Below are 20,262 nucleotides of genomic sequence, written 5' to 3' on the forward strand. Positions count from 1 at the left end.
AGAGGAGGAGGAAAAGGAGGGAAAGGTAGAGGGAGAGAAGGAAAGAGAAGAGGAGGGAGAGTGGGGAAGGGAGGAGGGAGAGGAGGAGGGAGAGGAGGAGGGGGAGCCAGGAGAGGAGAGGAGGACTATCACTGTAAGGTGTTTCAGCGAGCCAGCCAAGGGCGTGTGCTCACACCTAGGGAGAGCTTACACAGCAGCTGTATAGCCTAGAAAGACTTGACTGCAAAGGGCGTATAGGCCTGGAGTGCAGGCCTAGTGTAAGGAGTCACAACCAAGCAGAGGGGAAAGCAAAAAGAGTGACCATGTTAGTTGGGTGGCCAGTCCCCAAGAGCAATGAGAAGACATGGTGACACGGTGCTTTACCAGTGTGAGGACACTAAACAAGGGGAGTAGAAACCAGGGTCCGCCCATCAGGGATGGAGCACAAGGGGCTGGAATGTCTTGGTATTCCAGGGAGGCAAGAAAGTGCTCCAAGAGGGATCTTGGAAGGGCTCAAGCCTCTTGAGTGGCCCCCAATCTACAACATATGCAACTTTAGAGTGAACAGGACATTGGCACAGTGTGACACATTCTCTGACTAATGGGAAGGGCACAAGCCTCCTACGGCAGGGCCAATAGGGAATATCTACTTTTACGTCTCAGAGGCATCCGCTCCCACCACAGAATACGTATTCATAATGAGGAAATCAGAAGACAACCTTAACAGTCAGAAACTTGACAGCAGCCACCTTAATCCGCAATAGTCAGAGAACATGGCTGTGGAGGTATATTCAGGCCACATAATGAGCCATTGCCAGGCAGGCACAGAGGAGGGCCTTCTACCAAATAACCAGCAATGCTCTCTAAAGATTCCAAGTTTGTGAGAGTCAAGAGGGAGACTTAGGAATTGATTCAGGGTGGCAGGAGGGGGGTCCTGCATCCTTTCAACAGAGCTAGAGAAGGACAGAAAGCATGGGGTCTACATTAGAAAGGGACTCGCTTGCTGAAGAGTAGGGTGGGGGGTGGGGGTGGTCAACCGTATTTAATGGATGTTAAGATTCTTAGGGTTTGTGAGCAACTTGGTATCGTGTGTGTGTGTGTGTGTGTGTGTGTGTGTGTGTGTGTGTGTGTAGAAGGGAAGACCTTGACAATACATTTGCAGTTTTCTGTAAGTTGGAGATTATTTTTAAAAGTTCTCTTTAGAGAGAGAGACAGAGAGAGAGCACAACAGTAGGTATAGATCTATCCTATCCATATGGAGGGAAAGCATCAAAAAATGTAATCTGTGTATAGGTTGTACAAAAAGAAATATCCAGGGCTGGAGAATTGGCTCAGCAGTTAAGAGCACTGACTGCTCTTCCAGAGGTCCTGTGTTCAACTCCCAGCAACCACATGGTGGCTCACAGCCATCTGTAATGGATCCGATGCTGTCTTCTGGTGTGTCTGAAAACAGCTACAGTGTACTCATATACTATTAAAGTAAATCTAAAAAAAAAAAAAAAAAAAGAAAGAAAAATATCCAGAACATGCCCTCACCTCAGGCTGTCCCGTGTAGAAAATATTTTTTAATGTTTACTGCATCCCGATAGCTAGCTATTGGCTGCAATTATTATTTATTAAAGCCTTGGGGACATGGGGAAAAAATACTGGCTTTTGGCAAAAATACCGTTCTTTTGCGATCTAGTTAGCTTTCTGTGGCTGTGATGAACATGGTGACCAAAAGCAATTCAGAGAGCAGAGGCTCCGTTCAGCTTGCACTTCCAGATAATAGTTCATCCCTGGTGGAAGTCAGGGGGAAGGAACTCAAGGAGGAAACCTGGAGGAATGCTAATTACCAGCTTGCACTCTGGCTTCTGCTCAGCCAGGCTCCTTATACATCCCAGACCCACCTGCCTAGGGATGGCACCCCCCACAGTGGGCCAGGCCTTCCTCTGCTAATTAGCAATCAAGAATATGCTCCACCCACATGCCCACAGGCCAAGTGGATGGAGGAAATTCTTCAAAGGGGTTCTTCCTAGGCCATTCAAGATGCTAACCGAATCTAACCAGGGTACTGAGCAGACATTAAGATACACAGTGCATATAAATAAGCCAACCTTAGTTACTAGTCAAGGAGGGAACAGGCCTAAATGAAGAGACAAGCTAAAACTACTTTAACAACTTCCCCATGCATCAGCCTTCTATGGGGGATTACCACAACATCGTATCTTCTGGGACTAACGGAATGTGTGTTTTATTCAGGGCTTAGTAAAGCTGACCTGGTAGGAGTCAGGAATCTACACAAAGTATACAGTGATTCCAAAGTACAGACACAAAGCAGTAAGTGGGAGCCACCTTTTCTACAAGCATTAAACAAAGTAAAAAACCCCTCCACAGCCCAGTGTCTGAGTGACACATAAATTTCTTTTATATAGCAATCTCAAATTTATGAACGGCCTGTGTTGTAAATATCTGCAAGTTGCTTATTTTTTAAGGTAGAATGTAATTCCCCAAGACGCAGAATCATAAATGATTAGATTCACAGGCAAGTCCATAAAGTTTGTGCAATCAATAATGTATTTGAACCTAACACACCACATCTAATAATGTGCATCTTATAAAATGAGCTCAGACTTCATGTAAGGGGAAAATCTTCTTGCAGCATCCTCAAATAGAGATGCTGGATGTGGAACCCCCCTCCTGCAGCATCGTTGAGAGGGGATGCTGGATGCAGAATCCCCTCCCGCAGCATCCTTGAGAGGGGATGCTGGATGTGGACTCCCCTCCTGCGGCATTCCTAAATGAAGATGTTGGATCCCTTCTTGTCATATTCTTGAGGGCAGATGCAGATGTAACAGCATCCTGTCCTGCTGGGTCCCTAGCCCCACAGAGCAGTTATCAAATACTCTTCTTCCACCTGCCACCTCTCACCTGGGCTTTCCTACAGCCTCAGACTACCGAGGAAGAAAACAGCCACAGCTTCTCTGCTTTTCTCAGAGCCTCTACGATACCCACTTAACCTGAGTACCCGACTCTACACTTGTAAAACAAAGCCTGTCTTAGGCAGGGCTCGTATGTACATAGTCCATGTGTGGCATCGCCCATGTGCCTGGCACCTGCCAGCTCCCTCTCTGGTCACATCCCCAGCTCAGCCTCACTGTCCCAGTCACTCTGTCTGTGGCTCACGGCCATTCTCAACCCCTGTAACCGATACATCCCAAAATACTTAATCATTCCTTTGAACCCAGGGACGCACAAGGACAGGAGGGACAGGGAATGGAATTATCAACCGTATCCCATGAAAATGCTTTTCAAAAGTGAAGTCAAAAGTCCCAGGCATCACCCCACCCCCCTCCAAACAAACTTTTTAAAAGAAACTGTAAGAATTTTTTTTTTTTTGAGAAAAAGAAATGGAACCCCAAGTTCAAAATACAGAAGTCAAGTCATCCCCTACAAACACTTGGAACATGGGGGCAAGGCTAGGTCAAGCTCAATGTATCCTGTGAAATTTAAAATCACACAGAATTATATTCTATAGCATCAGATTAAGGAAGGACAGTATAATGATTCTAAAGTTTTCGTGCTGTCTTATGTAAATATAACATATAATACATATATGTAAAATATATATTAAACTAGCAATAAAACACTATTTAAAAATCATGTACACTTAATAACGGAGGCTGAAATTAAACAAAGGAAAACGGAACGGCCTCGAAAACCGGAACACAAAACTAGATTTGTTTGCACTTCCTGCCACAGAGGCTATGCAAATCCACCATTATTTTTAACGGAAAACGAACGTGCTAGCGGGAAAGGCTGCTGGGGCTGTTTCAGGGATGAGCATTAAAACCAAGAGGAAAAGAAGTCTGTAGGAGAAACAAACTTGGGGCAGACAATGCCACAGGGGCCGCATGATAGAAGGCAGTCAGGGGATTTCACGTTTATAAATCTCACATTCCGACCAAGTCCACCATGGCATCCGGGGAAGGCCATATAGATGGCATGGGGGAAGGATGTATGGATGGCAGAACCAGGAGAGACCAACAGGGAAGCGAGCGTCACCAAAGCTGGGAGCTACATTCAGAGTCCTGAGGGGGCCTGGTACTGGTGAGTCATAGTTAGAGAAGCTCCTTACATGGCGGCATGTTTTACAGCCCACTACCTTCCCTCTATGCATAGTAAAGTTTCTTACATGAAGTGGGAACTTAAGGGTTCTTTGGAGAGTCAGTTATGTCAGATGGTGCTTGGCTGGGGCACACATGTGAAGGCGTTTTTCCTGGGGCGGACACAGGTGAAAGGATGCTCTGCTAAAGCAAGCACGTGAAAGGACACGTGATGAAGGGAGGATTCTTCGATAATGATATGCATGTATTGGTCCGAATTGTTGAGCTCCATTTGTTGCGTGATGACTCCACAGAGAGAAACCTCCCCCAAAAGCTTCTGGTGGTGTGCTGCGGCTTCCTGCCGCTTCCTGGGACTTGGCAGAGTGACATCAGCTGAGACAGACTCACGTACTGAGACCCATGGAGGACATGTGATGTTCCGAGGGAGTATAAACAGGACTCAAGGACTATGAGAGGGGCTTGCTTAGAGAGCTAGCTTTGCAACGATTCTTACAGGTCTGATGCCTTCCTTGATCTTTGCTTCACTGAGAGAGGCACAGAAAAACTTCTGGCTTCCCTGGTGGTCCCAGTCTCCCCTGCTAGGCTGTGCCACCACTGCCACTACTAAACCAGACTGCTGGTGTAAAATGTCTTTGAGCGGACTGAGTGACCATTGCTGATTTCCTGACAGCGCAGATGGGATTCGCTCAAAGAACCATTTCCAAACAGGTCCATTTCCCCTGTATCCTAATAACCTTTCTTTTCCACTACCTCTGGTGAGTGGTGGGCTAGAAGGGAGGTTAAAGTGTTTAAGAACCGTCATTAAAAATAGGGTTTGAGAAATTAAAGACCACACCTATAACAAAGAAGTCACTATGAAATCACCCAACCCATTAGCACCGGGGCCTCAGAGCTTTAGAGAGGTGAGCTCGAAGCAGTGGTCATGGGCTGCACACATTCCATATACTTTCCCCTAGAAAACCAGTGTGTGTGTAACTCAGTTCCTAGAGCTGAGCCCCTCGCTCCGTATTTCCATCCCAGACACAGCTGGCCAAATGCTCACAAATCTTCCTTGCCACCTAAGCTTCCTAGACACATTCCCATAAATTCCTCTAAGGGGGAAAAAAGAGAAACTACCATTATCATTCAGAAGGAAAGGGATTAGAATGAACCCTATTTCCTTCATACCCCCTCTTCCTACCAACAGAAGGGGTGGCTGCCTTGATCGTTAATTTTGAAACCAGACACATCTAACTGTCCAGCTTTCGAAGAATCTCACCATCTCCGTGAACAAACAGGTTGTGGGTCTTGAAGCAGTCTCCAGCATTTTCCAAGGTCAGGGTGGTGTGAGCTAGTAATCGGTACTTTGCACCCCTAGAACAAGAAATAAGGCATCTTTAAATATTCTTACATGTAGTTATTTAATTATTACTCAAATGGTCAACTATTCAAATGCTCAACAAAGTAAAAACAACAAACAACCCGATCTTTAAAAATAGGGCAAATGAAAAAAAAAAAAAAAAAAAGAAAGAAAGAAAGAAAGAAAGAAAGAAAGCCTCAGTCCTTCTTAGGAAAAAAATGAATGTATAGCACTCTCTCAGAGTGTGGTATACCTGGACCTTAAATCATTAATAATCCAAGAGCTAAGATAATAGCCCTGTAGCAATTTTTGGTACTCACAGATCATTATGCTTAATCTATACTCAACAAGAAATCTGTTTCCATGTTATGTTCTGTCCTACATGTACTTCATGCTTATGGTAACTAGTGGGATTTCAATGCATGCTATCAAACCTCTAAAAGAATTAAGCACTGACACTATTATTCATATAATGTTATGCCAAAATGCCTTTAAAAATCTGTATATGTATCCCTCTTTTTTAAAAAATAAAGTGGTAAGAAAAAAAAAAAGGGCAAATGAGCCAAACTTGACATTTCTCCAAAAAACACTCAAGAGTCCCCCCCACCCCCAAGTATCAAAGTACGTTGGACATTTCCAGTGTAAACTGACCACAAGGCACCCTCTAATTAACATCTACTACTAGGAGAAAATGGCCATTACCAAAACCAAACCTGGGCTTGGGGTACAGAACATAGGGGATGCTAGCTGGGGTGCAGAGAATGGGGGACCTCACACAACTGCCAGGCGGACCCATGAGGTAGCCACTGAGAACAGAGCAGTGGTTTTTCCAAAGAAAGGGGGAGGAATCACAGGGTAATCCAGCAGTTCCACCTCTGAATACACACCCCCAAGAACATATAAGTGTGTGTGTATCTACGTGTGTGCATGTGTGCACATGCTATGTTTACAGAGGTATTATTAACAAGACCTGGAGGGCTGGAAAACTCAAGTGTCTGTTTACCTATCAATCTTTCTATTCACCAGTCGATTACCATCTATTTATCCATCCATCCATTGTAAAGAATTATCTAACTTCCACAGGAAGAGGATTCTGACACACTCCACATACAATGTGCATGACTTGAAAGGCGGTATGCTAAATGACAGACTTCTGCCACAAAAGAACAAATCTCGCAGGATCTCAGCCGCTACAGGCATCTACTGAAGTCCAACCCTTAAGAAGTAGGACAATGGCGGTTGGAGGCTGAATGGGGAGGGCAGGAGAGGGGTCAATGCTGAAGAGGCACAGAACTTCAGTTCCGGTAGGTGACAAAATTCTAGAGATGTTTGGTGGGGATGGCCCTCCAGGGTAGCAAACGAAACATACTTTATAATCCTGTGTTCTCAAAACCTGTTAGAATGGTTAATTTAAGTCACATACGTTCTGTTCGTTCTAAACACATTTACATGGTCCCTATAATGTGCTAAGTCTTATGCTAGGCGATGGGCATTCGGCTGTAAATAAGATTCAGTGAGATTATTCTGGTACAGGCAGGAGGGGAAACAGACATAAATATATAAAACACCAGCAATTTCGGGTGGTCATCAAACCTTCTCGACGGGAGAAACAATGTGAGTGAGAAGTATCACGCTGAAAAAGTCAGTTAGACAAGGGTGTTTCCAAGTGGCACTTACGCAGATACAAAGAGATCTCAGGGCTGATGTGATGGCTCACCATCATGGGGACCCAAGTCCAGGTCCCCAACGGCCACGTAAACATCAAGCGGCGCATATCGGTGCTCTCAGCAATGGGTGATAGAGATGGGTGGAACCCTGGATGTCACTGGCCAGACATGCTAACTAGATGGATGAACTCCAGGTTGAGGGACGAAGAGTGACCAAGTGAGACATGAGCTGTTGATCTTTGACTTCAACGGGTTCTCTGAGAAAACCCGTACACAGACACTCCAGATCCAATTGAGGAAATCATTCACGAAACTGGGGAGACGGGGCCTTTGCAGGGAGAGCTGGCAAAACAACTCCAAAGCAAAAAAAAAAAAAAAAAAAAAAAGGAAGCAGATGTGTGGCTGGCACACACAGGACAGCCCGGGGCTGAAAACGCACAGGGAGATCCGCCAAGGCTGGGCTTTGTGAGCCCTAGAAGGGTGAGTTGGAGTTTCTGTGGGAAGGAGAAATCATGGCAAGTTGAGAGGTGAGTGGCAAGACCCAGAGCTACACACGGACGTCCCTGGGCAAGATCTGACGAAGACCAAACACTTGCCAGGCTTCTCTGAGCCATCTCCAGTGCTGGGTCCCAACCTTGCAGAACGCGTCATTGATGTTCTAAGAGTTCAAGGTCTGAGGCTGAGGGGAGGACTCCACATCGGTTCCAGCTCACCTCTAAAGACCGGTCTCTGTCTCCCAGTCTGTTTGGACGGCCTGGCTCACTGCTGTCCCAACTGGTAAGACCAGGAGAGCTTCACCCAGACCCATTCAGGGCCCTCCTTTGGCCCTCTGACATTTCTACTTCCGTCACTTTGAGCTCACATTCCTCCTTTCCTCTATTTACTTTAGTCTTTTTTTCTTCTTCTTCTTCTTCCTAGTCTCCTTTAAACACCTCAATGTTGTCCTGGACGGCCTCAGCTTTCTGTGTGAGAGTACACTGTTAGCATCTGTCTTTCCCATGTCAACTCCTGTCTAGCTCTGACAAATGCAATCTCTTTCCAGTTATAGACTTAAAGGCCCGGAGTTTCTACCCACATTATAGGTGAGGGATGCCGTCGAACCTTCCCACCGTGGTCCCATTTTTGTCTATATAAACACGGCACTCTTGCCGGAACTCTTAATGCATCTGGAGATGAAATTTGTACCTTGGTAAAGAAGGGTTAGAAAAATCGCATTTGGAGCTTGGATTGTGTAGTTCAGTGGTAAAAAGCTTTGCTTTGTATGTGTGACGCCCTAAATTCAATTTCCAGAACAGGACAAAAAAATAAATTTCTGTTCATAAATATCAAGTATGTTTTCCATGCCGGTAACCTTAACTTTATGAGTTTTCACGGTTTTATTGTCTTCCTGAACAGTAGAATCTTAAACCATCCCGGAGCACATTAAAGGAATGTGTGCACACAGGTACAGACCAATTCTCTCTAGGGAAGAGACAGGTCTGACAGAATTTTTTTCACCGTGCCAGGAGGTCCTTCACAAACTTACCTCCCACTAAATCTTTAATGAGATCTCTATAATAAAAACATGCACACAGTTAGCAAGCACACAGGCATTCTTTCATGGAATCTCGACAATAAAAAAAAAAAGCTCACACAGCAAGCATTCAGGGATACATATATTTTCCCTAAAATAAAAGGATACTCCAGAAAATTTCTCCAGTAAAGTCTTTTTTAAAAACCATGTTTTCCATTTCTTGTATATGAGCACTCTGCCTGCATGCATGTCCGTGTACCATGTGCATGCTTGGTACCCATGGAGGACAGTAGAAGGCCTCAGACCTCCTGGAGCTGGAGTTACAAATGGTTGTGTGCAGACATGTGAGTGCCAGGTGTTGAACCCAGGTCCTCTGGAAGGGTAGGCAGTGCTCAGAACTACTGAGCCCTTGCTCCAGCCTACTCTCTTGGTTTTTAATTGTGTAATCCTTGCTGACCGGAATAACTTCCAACACAGCGTCTCCAGTCAGTGTTTATGAATGCCTCGTGCTCTGTGTGAGTTATCCTTTGCTAGCACTGCCTGCTCCATGTGGGCTACCCTCGGCTAGCACTAACACACACCGCACGCACTTCCACTGAGTCTTTCGAAATCAAGGTTTTATTCTCCCCTAACATCTAGGAGCATCTCATAACCCCAGCAGAACTGAGGAAGTGTTGGAGAAAACTGGAGAATGAACCAAAGAAACCGAGGAGTTCCGCTACCACGAGGAGCGCCGAACTGCACACAGAGCTGCCTGTTGATACAATGCCAGAGGTGTGGTAAGAAGGTAAAACCTAAGAAGCACCTTCCCCAGCTGCTCGTTTGGTTTATGGGACTCCATTTTTGAGAACTATTAAGTGTTTTAAACTGATAAAAGCAATATCGTTTTTTCCCTTATGAGAGAACAAAACCAGACTTGCTCTCTCGACTGAACGCAGAAGGTGTTATCTTTTGGACAAGATCACTGACAGTGAGCTGGAGTTGTTTTGTGTCACTGAGGTAACACTAAGCAGTGGAAGGGGAAGGAGCATTCTCTTTCTGGAAAAGAGTCCAAAGAATACCTCATTATAATAGGTGCATAATGCTAGGTAAGGTACAGAAGGATTAAGGTGGAAAGATGCTATTTTGGACGGGCAGAGAAGCAGAAGCCCCTTGTACACAAGTCATATTTGTGTGGAGACCTGAGCAGAGATGCGGGAGGTCCAACTGGCCAGAAGGGGGCAGACTTGAGGTGATGCTAGATGTCCAACTGACCAGCAGGGGGTAGACTCGCGGTCATGCTAGATGTCCAACAAGTGATGCTGGATGTCCAACCGGGGGCAGCAGGGGGCAGAAGCTACGCATGGCACTATCTGTTGCGATAAAGATACTGGATCTTTCTCTGAGTGACACCTGGAGTGAGCACGGTGGGTTGGTGGGTTAAGGGTAGAGGCAGATGCCAAGGTCTGAGCCCTACCAGAATAAAACAGTCCCTGTGTGTCTGCTGTGTGGGGGACAGACTTGGCGAGGGGGTGGCGCGTGTGTATGTCTAAAGTGCAAACAGAAATATCAACTAGGGCAGATGCAGGCCTGGGGCAGTGTGGAAGGAGTGTGGAAGGACATGTTCACACCTTCTCAGAGCTGACTCAGTGTGAACGCAGCTTGGGAAGAATCACTGACCCCATGGTGGGTTAAGAGGGGGGCTGAAGGAGGATTAGATATGGAATTGATTTTGAAGCAATTCCATTTAATTGCCTGTTACCGGGTGGGAAGGTAGGTGTTGAGACAGAAGAGATGACAATGAGTATCTAAATTTGAGAGCTTCAGGTATAGAGGTGAAATTTAATGAAAGTTAGAAAGCCAGGTGTGGTGCTGAATGGGCTTGGCCCATGAAAAATGGCACTGTATGGAGGTGTGGCCTTATTGCAAAAGGTATGGCCTTGTTAGAGGAAGTGTGTCACTGTGGAGGTGGGGCATATATACATATACATATACATATACACATACATATACATATACACATACACATACATACACATATACATATACATAAACATACATATACATATATGCAGAAGACAGTTCCCCCTTCTGTTGCGTGGATCAAGAACTCTGGGCTCCTCCAACACTATGTCTGCCCGCATGCTGCCACGCTTCCTGCCATGATGATCACGGACTGAATCTCTGAAACTGTAAGCCAGCCCCAAGTGAATGTTTCCCTTTATAAGAGTTACCTTGGTCATGGTGTCTCTTCACAGCGGAAGTCTAAGACACCAAGTAAAGGCCGGTGACCAAATATGACAAGTTGGATTAGGTTGGAAAGCTGTGAGCAAAGTAGGCAGGCAGTGAACAGGATAGAGGACAAAGAAACAAAAAAACCAAGGAAGTGCTATTCAAGAAGAGAAGTCAAAGAGCTACCTCACGGAGAATGACCAGCTGGGTTTATCTAGGAGAACATCCATGAGCCAAGCACCAGAGAGGGCAGAGTGCGGATGCCTGGCTCATCGAACAGGACTCACTTCCTGTGAGCTTCCATTCAGTCGTTAGGATGAAGGTCAGCTAAAACGACCCAAGAGATCGAGACGAGAAAGAGTTGAGACTAGACTATGGAAACCATTTCCTGAGACAAAGAGATATGGAGGTCCGGGACAGCAGGAAGTGGGAAGGAATCCATCTCAATCACAGAGTAGACAGGTCCAGTGGGATCTCAAGCAGATGAGCCCTGGACAAACAGAGACGAGTCACATGGGCTGGTGGACTCGATGGGAGGTGGCATATCAGGTCCCTGACCATCAAGCTTGTATCAAGATGAATGTGTGTGTGGCGGGGGAGGGGGGGTGGCAGGGAAAGAGGGGTGCTGAGTGATCCCTTAGTTAAATTTAGAAACTCATTAGCTTCCCCACCCTCAAACCTTTTAACAGTATTGTTTCAAACCACAGATGCTTCATTTACTGGAGATGTGTTAGGAGACTTGTTTTATACCTTTGTTCTAATTTAAGATGTAGCATGGGGGGGTTCTTGGGAGATTCATTTTTATTTTATGGGTATGTGCTTTGCCTGCATGGACATTTGTGCAAGTTTCCAATGCAGGACCCTCAGAGGCCAGAAGGGGACCTCAGGTACCCTGGTCACAGACAGACGACCGGTGACCGGTGCTCTTAACCATTCAGCTGGCTTTTCACCCCAGTAGCTCGTTTGTTTTGTTTTTAAATTTAGTTTGTCTTCTAGTCAATTAGAACATCACAGATGATACTACAAGTTTTGACAATTTAAGTATGCTTGAACAACAAAGAACACTGTCCTAGTCATAATACAAAAAGCACTTAGTTCAGCTGTTAGGGGGAAACTGGCCGCATCTAGCCGAGATTTCGGTAAGCCCACATTCCACAGATAAGAGGAGGAAATGAGTCAAGTGAAGGAACATACTTAAAAAAACGCCAAAAACGTTCACTGTCTTCTTTAAGCCCAACAATACCAATTTATGATGGTATTTGAAGTTGCTTCATTTTTAGCCCGTGACTAATTACATGGGCATCTTCCAAACCAACAATGACTTCACTTGAGAAGCATTCGAGTCAGGATTTACAGCTTGTCTCTAAAACATTACAGTCATTCCTTTGCGCCAACCCTAATACTGAGTTTCCAAGAGTTTAATCAGTATATTTTTTTTTTCTATCAAGTAGGCTGATTGCTATAATATTGGGCGTAGGGGAGGAATCAAGGGTATGGAAAATAAAGACTATTTACATGGTAGTCAGAAAAACAAATGCATTCTTGTCAAGAAAAAAATAGCTATATTTGGTCAGATACTGTGTCCTAGTTACATACTATTTTATAGGCACTTATTTTGGTTAAAGGCTAAATACGACCTTCAGTGGAAGTCTCAAAACTGAAGTTGTTCTGTATTTTAAAAAGTGAAATTTATCCTCTTAGGCTGTCTGAATACCAATGCTATGTACAAGCTTCTGCCAAGTACCAAAGTACCAAAGTGAACGTTTAGAGGGGCTGTGGGCTGTGCGCGAGCCAGCACAGTGTTCACTCAAACCTCAAGTGCTGGTCCTCAGAGGACAAGACTGGGCAAATGAGATTATCACATCTTTTGAAGGACTTTCATGGTATAAGATAATCAAAGGTTCCTGAAACACACCTACAAAACAACAACAAGCCAACTTAGCATTTAAATTCATGAGCAAATAGTGGAGGTCAATTGTAAACAGAAGAATCAGGACTGGGACCCTCCCCTCCCCCCCCCAACCCCAGAGCCACAATGGGACACACCAGGAGAAGCTCCCAAGAAAACCACCAGGCTTTGCAGAGAAATGGCCAGATAAAGGGTCTAGCCTCATCTATGTCATTGTCTATGAATTTACACAGGGGCCTGAAGGTGAGACCACATCTACACTGCATGTCCCATGTCAAGGTTCTGCCCAGAGTACGTCTACAAGAACCCAGGAAGGAAAGCTCTAGGGAGAATGGCGACCAGAACCTAAAGGTGCAGTTATTAAGTGCCTACTATATACAAAGTCTAAGGCTTAGCTTATTGACTTTCGTAATGATGGTCCCATGGGATCAGATATTTCTGCATCGCTGTCGTAATTCTCTTTGGGTGGGGCGGGGCAGGGCAGGGTGTATATTAATGGGCCTTGGGTGGTGAGAATTAAAGAACTAAGCACCCGTCAAACAGCAAACTTGCATGTGTTTAGAACTCTATTCATTGTTATCGATTGCTTTTAGGGTGTCTGAAGCCCCCCAACATGTCCTTGAGAGCAAGGGACTGCATCTAAGCACCTCTACCTTCTGGTAGAGATGAGGGCCCAAGCATGCAGCTGGAAGACACTAAGGAGGTTCTGGCCCTTCTTAAACAATGTTGCTCATAAGAAATGCAGCCCCCATACTAGATGGTTATGTCAGAAGCCTCTTTCCAATCTAACATATTTTAAATGGAAAATAGGATGATGTAATCTCTATAAATACAAATGCTTCTAATACTTCAGTGGTTTGAATAGGACACCCTCCCCCCCACCGCAAGTTTCCAGCACTTGAATGCATTTGAATGATGTGACCTCAGTTGGTGCACTGTTTGGTGAGGCTTAGGAGGTGTGGCCTTGTTGGAGGGAGTGTGTTGGGTCACTTTGAGCTTTCAAAGCCCCGTCTTTCCAGCACACCGTGTGCTGGGCGATTTGAGACGTGAGCTCTCAGCTTACGGATCCTGCCTGCATGCCTTTGCTCTACCATCATGAATGCTAACTCCACAGAACTCAGAAGCAAATAAACTCTTGCTCCTATAGGCTGCCCGGTCACGGCGCACCATCACAGCAACAGAAAAGTAACCAACACAGATGCCTTACGACAGAGTTAAACCCATTGCAGCCAAACTCAACAGCATCCCAATGTAAAATGAATATCTTAAGTCTTGTGTCTTAAGGAAGAACCAAGGACCCTGTCTCAGCTTTAACAACTATGTGGAGAGACTCTTCTAAGACTGTGGACCAAAAACTGAGATTCATTTACTCGTGGATCAGAAAATCGGTTCAGTAACCTGCAGATACTATTTTGGTAAATCTGAATAAACTACGATGAAAAATACATCTAACGGTATATTATAAATTATCTAGGGTTAATATGTGCCTTGCTGGGTACTGTGCACTCAGAGCATACAGCATGTTTCTTGGTTCAAGCCTCTATCAAAACCACACTGGAAAAACAAAAATAAAAACAAACAAACAAAAAAAAAACAACCAAACCAAACAAAACAAAGAAACCAAAAAATTTGGTAGTGGCTCACACCTTTAATCCCAGTGCTGGGGAGGCAGAGGTAGGCACATTTCTGAGTTCAAGGCCAGCCTGGTCTACAGAGTGAGTTTCAGGGTAGTCAAAACTACACAGAGAAACTGTCTCCAAACACACAAAAAAAAGACAAAAAGGAAAGAGAAATAAAGGAAGGGAGGGAGGGAGGGAGGGAGGGAGGAAGGAAGGAAGGAAGGAAGGAAGGAAGGAAGAGAGGAAGGGAGGAAGAGAGGGAGGGAAGGATGAATAAAAAAGAAGAAAAGAAAATGGTGGAAAGCCACCAGAACCAGAGTATCTGGCATAGAAAGAGTTCTTAGCTAAGCCTTCATGACTGAGGCTTTCAGGGTCAAAACCTAGACTATTTCATGTCTGTGAGTATAGAACCTTCAAGATAGGCTGAAGAGCTAGCTCTACTTGGCACGCAGAGGAATTCCCGGAATGTAGCCGAGTCAATACATTCTCAGTGAAACGCAGACATAAAAATGTGGAGAAAAACACCATGTTTAAAGAAAATACAGGAAGGCAATCTGTGCAGAAATGCTGACTCTGGGCTCAACAGGAAAAAACAAAAACAAACGAAAAAGCCCCCACAATTAATAAGGAACCCCGGACCGTAGCACACAGCAAGCATGTCAGAAGGGATACACTGATCACTCTGAAGGATCCAGGACGGAGAATTAGAAGCGTGACGTGGGGAAACACCAATGTGTAAACACTTGCACGCTCAGATAAAACCTTGCTCGCTTCATGCTTGTGACCAGCACATGTTTAAGCCTAAAACTGAGTCAGATGTAAGTCATTTTGTATCGTTTCTCTCTCCTTCCTCGCCATTGACTTCCCTGCAGTTGTAACCAGACGATTTGCGAAGGTTGTGGTCTTCCCTTCAAGAGTGCTGGCTTACCGAGAAATGCAGAGCAACTGAACCGAACACCTATCCCGCACCCCCCTTCCCAGGGCTCAGGGCGCAGCGTAGAAGACAGAATAAAAGGTTCCAGAAGCCAGAGGCGGTGGATCACCGCATGGAAACCTTGTGTTCTCTAAGACATCAAAGCAGCGGCTCACGAACTTGCAGCAGCTTCCACAGCATGCACAGGACGGGTGGAAGCCCAATCTAGACCACATCCCATTGTGGTGAGGGAAGTTGGACACACAGTCCCGCCCCCCTGCTGTGGAGCCATTGGCTACTGTTAGGGGCCAGCTAAAGAAAAAGACAACGTTCTTAAAGACAGCAGCCCCTGGTCAATCAACCAGGATCCACACATCGAAGCATATTTGGAAGGATTTCTTGGGAAGTGGGGAATGGGATGTGAAGTTGTGTGGGTAAGAGGTGACGGATCGACCTGGGGAGAGCTGGGGAAGAGGGTGAGTTATGTTCAAAACTTCCTGAGAAATACTTAAGAAGAAGAAGACAGGCAGGGCAAATCTAGGGAGCCATCAGATTACGGTCTCCAATGACACAAGGAAGTATGGGCAATGGTTGCTAAAAGCGTCTATTAAAGACAGGTGGCAAGCTTTATGACGGACGCATCAGGCTAGAAACACCGGAGCTCGGAAGTGAGACAGGGAGCCCCTAACGGTGTGCGGAGAAAATACACCGGAAGTGAGAAACGGGACCCCCTAACGGTGCACGGCGAACCCGAATCCAACCAGTCCCTCAGATCCATTGCAAGGGAACGGGAAATACAGGAGCCAGGGAAATGTTCTCAAAGCAGCACAGAGACAGGATCAGGAAGATTGGGAATACAGACACCCTGCAAAGCCTGGTTTCTTCTATAAATAGGGCCAAGGAAAATCAGCTGAAGGAATTGTAACAGATTATAACAAGTCTGAAAGGCCCACCCGCACGCGGTCCTCAAATGTATCGTTTCAGGATTGTACAGTCTGAAATATACAGACCACCAGGTCACCTGGGACTTATTTTTGTAATTTGTTAAGTGAGATAATATTATATTGGTTGGTTAAAAACATTAAATAAATAAAAGCATGACACACATATAGAAATCCACTTAGCAGAGCATCAGGTAGCGGATATTTGACATATAGAAGCCGCTTTTGAGAAAAACATCTCATCTTTCTGGTTAGCTGTGGAATCCCCATCAACTCAAAAGTAGCTCACCCTGACTTCAAAGGAAGGGGCCAAGTGAATCTCAGCTGGGTAAATACCATGCAACCGAAGTTCCCCTCTGTTTCAGGATCAGGATGTTTTTCCAGCTAAAGTGCAAACGTATATCAAAAGATGATGCTCTGAAATAGCACCCACACTATTAGAAAGCTTACGCGACAGAGCTGACGAGCAAGCACGCCTCCTGGTTCTCTTCCTGGAGCGCTGCACTGATTTTCCTTCCTGTAGCTTTGCTGATGGACGTCTTCAGCTTTTTAGCCAGCTTTTTAGGGGTGTTGGCTATGGAAGATTCCTCTGCACTGCAGCTGTAGACTTCTATCTTTATCTCGAAGTCTGGTCCTGCTTCGTTGCTGAAACCAAGAGCAGTTATAATGCCGGGAGTTTAATTCAACAGAGAACAAAACTAAAACACCTTGGGAGAAGGGCGGGGGTCTTTCCAATATTCAAAATCTGTGTTTACCAACCATTATTGCTGATGCCAAGTAGTGCTTACTGGCAAGAGCCTGATATGGATGCCTCCTCAGAGGCTCTGCCAGAATCATACTGATACAGATGAGGATGCTTGCAGCTAACTGTTGAACATGGGGACTTCATGAAAGAGCTAAAGAAAGGACTGAGGGAGCTGAAGGGGTCTGCAACCCCATGGGAAGAACAATATTGTCAACCAACCAAGTCCTCCAGAGCTCTAAAACAACAACCAGTGAGCACTCATGGAGAGACCCAAGGCTCCAGTTGCACATGTAGCAGAGGATGGCATTGTCTGACATCAATAGGAGGAGAGGCCTTTGGTCCAGTGAAGGTGCGTTTTCCAGTGTAGGGGAATGCCAAGGCACTGAGGTGGAGAGGGTGGTTGGGAGAGGGAGTGCCTTCATGGAAGCAAGTGGAGAGGGAGGGGGAAGGGGAGTGAAGGGAAAGTGGATAGGATTTGAAATGTAAATACAGGGAATATCTAATAAAAAAATCAGCATTTAAACAATATGCAACGAGACACCACATCCACATTTATTTACTTTCTAAATGGCCTTAGAGAGTCCCTGTAACTTTTAGCTGTTAGTCTCTAAAGCCGCCTTACACACTTGGGGGATGACTTTTTTTTTTTTTTTTTTTTTTTTTTTTTGGTAAAATACTTGGCAAGCAAGCACATGCACCTGAGTCCATTCCCCAGAATTCATTTTTTAAAAAAAAGCCAGGCACAGCAGCGTGGACCAGTAACCCCGAGCTGGGGAGGTGAAGGCAGGAAGATCCTTGGGAGTTGTGTAGGCTGATCAGTGAGCACTAGGGCAGTGAGAGACTGTCTTTAAAAACACGGTAGACAGGGCCCAAGGTCATCCTCTGGCCTCCAGATGTATGTGTACATATGTGTATGAACATTCCTCCATATATATATATATATATATATATATATATATATATATATATACACACACACACAGGAACGCTTGACACTCAAAAGAACATGTGTGCACACCATATACACCACACACACACACACACACACACACACACACACACACACACAGGGGAGGACTTTGCTTCAGTGGAGCCAATGTAAGCAGGCAAAGTGCTCAAAAATATAAAGACTAAACCACCCTGATAATGCTGCGTCTCCCCTGCAGCCCTTCCACGCCACCATTTTTAAGTGTTTATATCATATGTGTAGTTTCCCCAAATGACTATCTGTCCTGAATGGAATCTATGGGACCTCAAGTTCCCATTTGATTTCATATCCAGATGGTCAGTCCTCTGCCTCACGTTTGCCAACAGCTATCAACACCCCACTGTCTGGTTATAGAGAGGGAAGGGACCCCAAAACCAACATAAAGGGTTGTACCTGAAAGCACAGACCCCAGAGGGCAGGCTCTGTCTTCACCACACACCCTGAGCACAAGTAGAGGGCACCTGATAGGGCTTTACTCAAACCCATTTGGAAATCCTCTCCTTTGCCTAGGGAGATGGTTCGGTGGGTAGGTGCTTGCTTAACAAGCATAAGGACCTTAGTTTGGTCCCCAAAGCCATGAATCAGATGCGACAGCCTGTGTCTGTGAGACCCATGGGGCAGCTTGCCTGGTTATTCCTGTCTCATACTAGGGACAAGGTGAGGCTCCTCACCGGAGGTTTACCTCTGACCGCCACACTGGCTCTGTTTTACAAGTGCCCTCGGAGTCACACACAAGCACACACACAAAAAAAATAGATGGATACACAGGCACATTGATGATAGATAGGTAGATAGATGATGGATGGGCAGAAACTCTGCAGTTTGGGGAGCACAAAGACTGGCTTTACTCTTTTCAGGTACAATAATCCACCATTAGAAATCCACTGTGTTGTGGTTACTAAAGTGCAAAACACAATACCAGGTGGTGGTGTACGCCTTTAGCCCTGGCACTCGAGGCAGAGGCAAGTGGATCTCTGTGAGTTCGAGGCCAGCCTGATCTACAGAGCCAGAGTCAGCTTTGGTCGTCCTGGACAATCAGAGACACACAGAGAAACCCTATCTCAAAAACTAAACAAAAACAACCACTAACCAAGCAAACAAACAAAAATCACTCCAAAACCCCTAACAAGCCAAACAACAGCAGAACTAAGTGGGGAAAAAAAACATTTAGAACCGCACTCATCTGCAGATGCGGTCAGAAGATAGAAGGTAGCCTCAGTCCCGGGGCTTTAAGATGCAAATGGCCAATCTACAGTTTGGATACGGCCAAGCACCAACTCGCAGCTATTTTTATAGTTTCTTACTTGGCAACATCTAAACATACAGTATTCCTGGTAATGAGGAACAAATGTCAATATTTAGAAGAAAACCAGAGATTCATAAATATTGAAGGCTTATTAAAAACAAGCATTGTAACAAAGCACTTCTTTTTATTTTTTTTTAACATTTAGAACATTTGTCAGCAGCTATTTTTAGGCTGATTTAAAATATTTATACCAAAAAAAAATGCCAATAAATCATATGTTGTCTTCCAAGTCATTTGTATTGTTCTTCCTGTGGGGGGAGTGAAGGGGGGGGCGTCTAACTCTTGTCTCGGTGGCAAAGCATAAACAGTGGGGGACTAACGTAAAGACAAGACACGGTTATTGAGTGGGATAATTTTGGCAGGGGGAGAAAAAGTCATTAGCAACATTAAGAATTAGGAATAAGCACAAAGATAAAGAGATAACGCACGAAATACACTTTGGCCTAAAGTGAACCAGAGCTTGGGACTAATCCCGTGGTTGGATAGAACTAAATTCCGTTGGCCTAAGTACAACTTATAAAAAGGCCTGCGTTACTGCTCATAGCCCAGGGTAACTCATTGGTAGGTCCGATACAGTTACTCCGGGACACTAGTTGCTGAAGCCATAGGATGCTGTCTACCGGGGTCCTGTCAGTTATGGGCCTCATCTGACATCCAAAGCGTCACTGGCTGTGGCCAAGGGTGTACTTCGGATTGCACATGCGCAGTCCAGACAGCTGTTACCACTTGGTCTAGAAATGGCATCTTGAGATCTCCTGAGAAACAAATCCCACAGGGAGGCAGGCCAACAAAGACTTTGAGAGAGAGGCCAGGAAATTCATGTTGGTTAAAAATGATGTCCACAGCTACCCAAGGAAGCCCTTTAAGATGGCTAAGCTGTCCTACGTTGTTTGAGTACACGACAGAAGCCCGCCATAAGAGAAAGGGGACCCCAAAATCCACTGTACGAAGCACTTAAGAGAACGGTTCATAAGTAAGCTTGCTTTACCACCTCGTTAGTTTTGTCCTGAATTTCCTGTGAAGGAA

General features: G+C 45.2%; 1 protein-coding gene across 2 annotated transcripts in view; it reads right to left on the minus strand.

The window, feature by feature from the left end:
* RTKN2 (rhotekin 2) overlaps positions 1 to 20,262 on the minus strand; it is a gene marked incomplete at both ends in the record, with an annotated part of 60,863 nt that overhangs the window by 17,044 nt on the left and 23,557 nt on the right. For both annotated transcript variants that reach the window (XM_080937532.1, XM_080937531.1), the window contains 2 exons: positions 5,344 to 5,438; positions 16,648 to 16,842. In XM_080937532.1, the coding sequence (XP_080793658.1) occupies positions 5,344 to 5,438; positions 16,648 to 16,842 (290 nt within the window). The remainder of the gene's footprint in view (positions 1 to 5,343; positions 5,439 to 16,647; positions 16,843 to 20,262) is intronic.

Source organism: Micromys minutus, assembly GCF_963924665.1.
Source record: "Micromys minutus genome assembly, chromosome: 25".
In the NCBI taxonomy this organism is placed as follows: domain Eukaryota; kingdom Metazoa; phylum Chordata; class Mammalia; order Rodentia; family Muridae; genus Micromys; species Micromys minutus.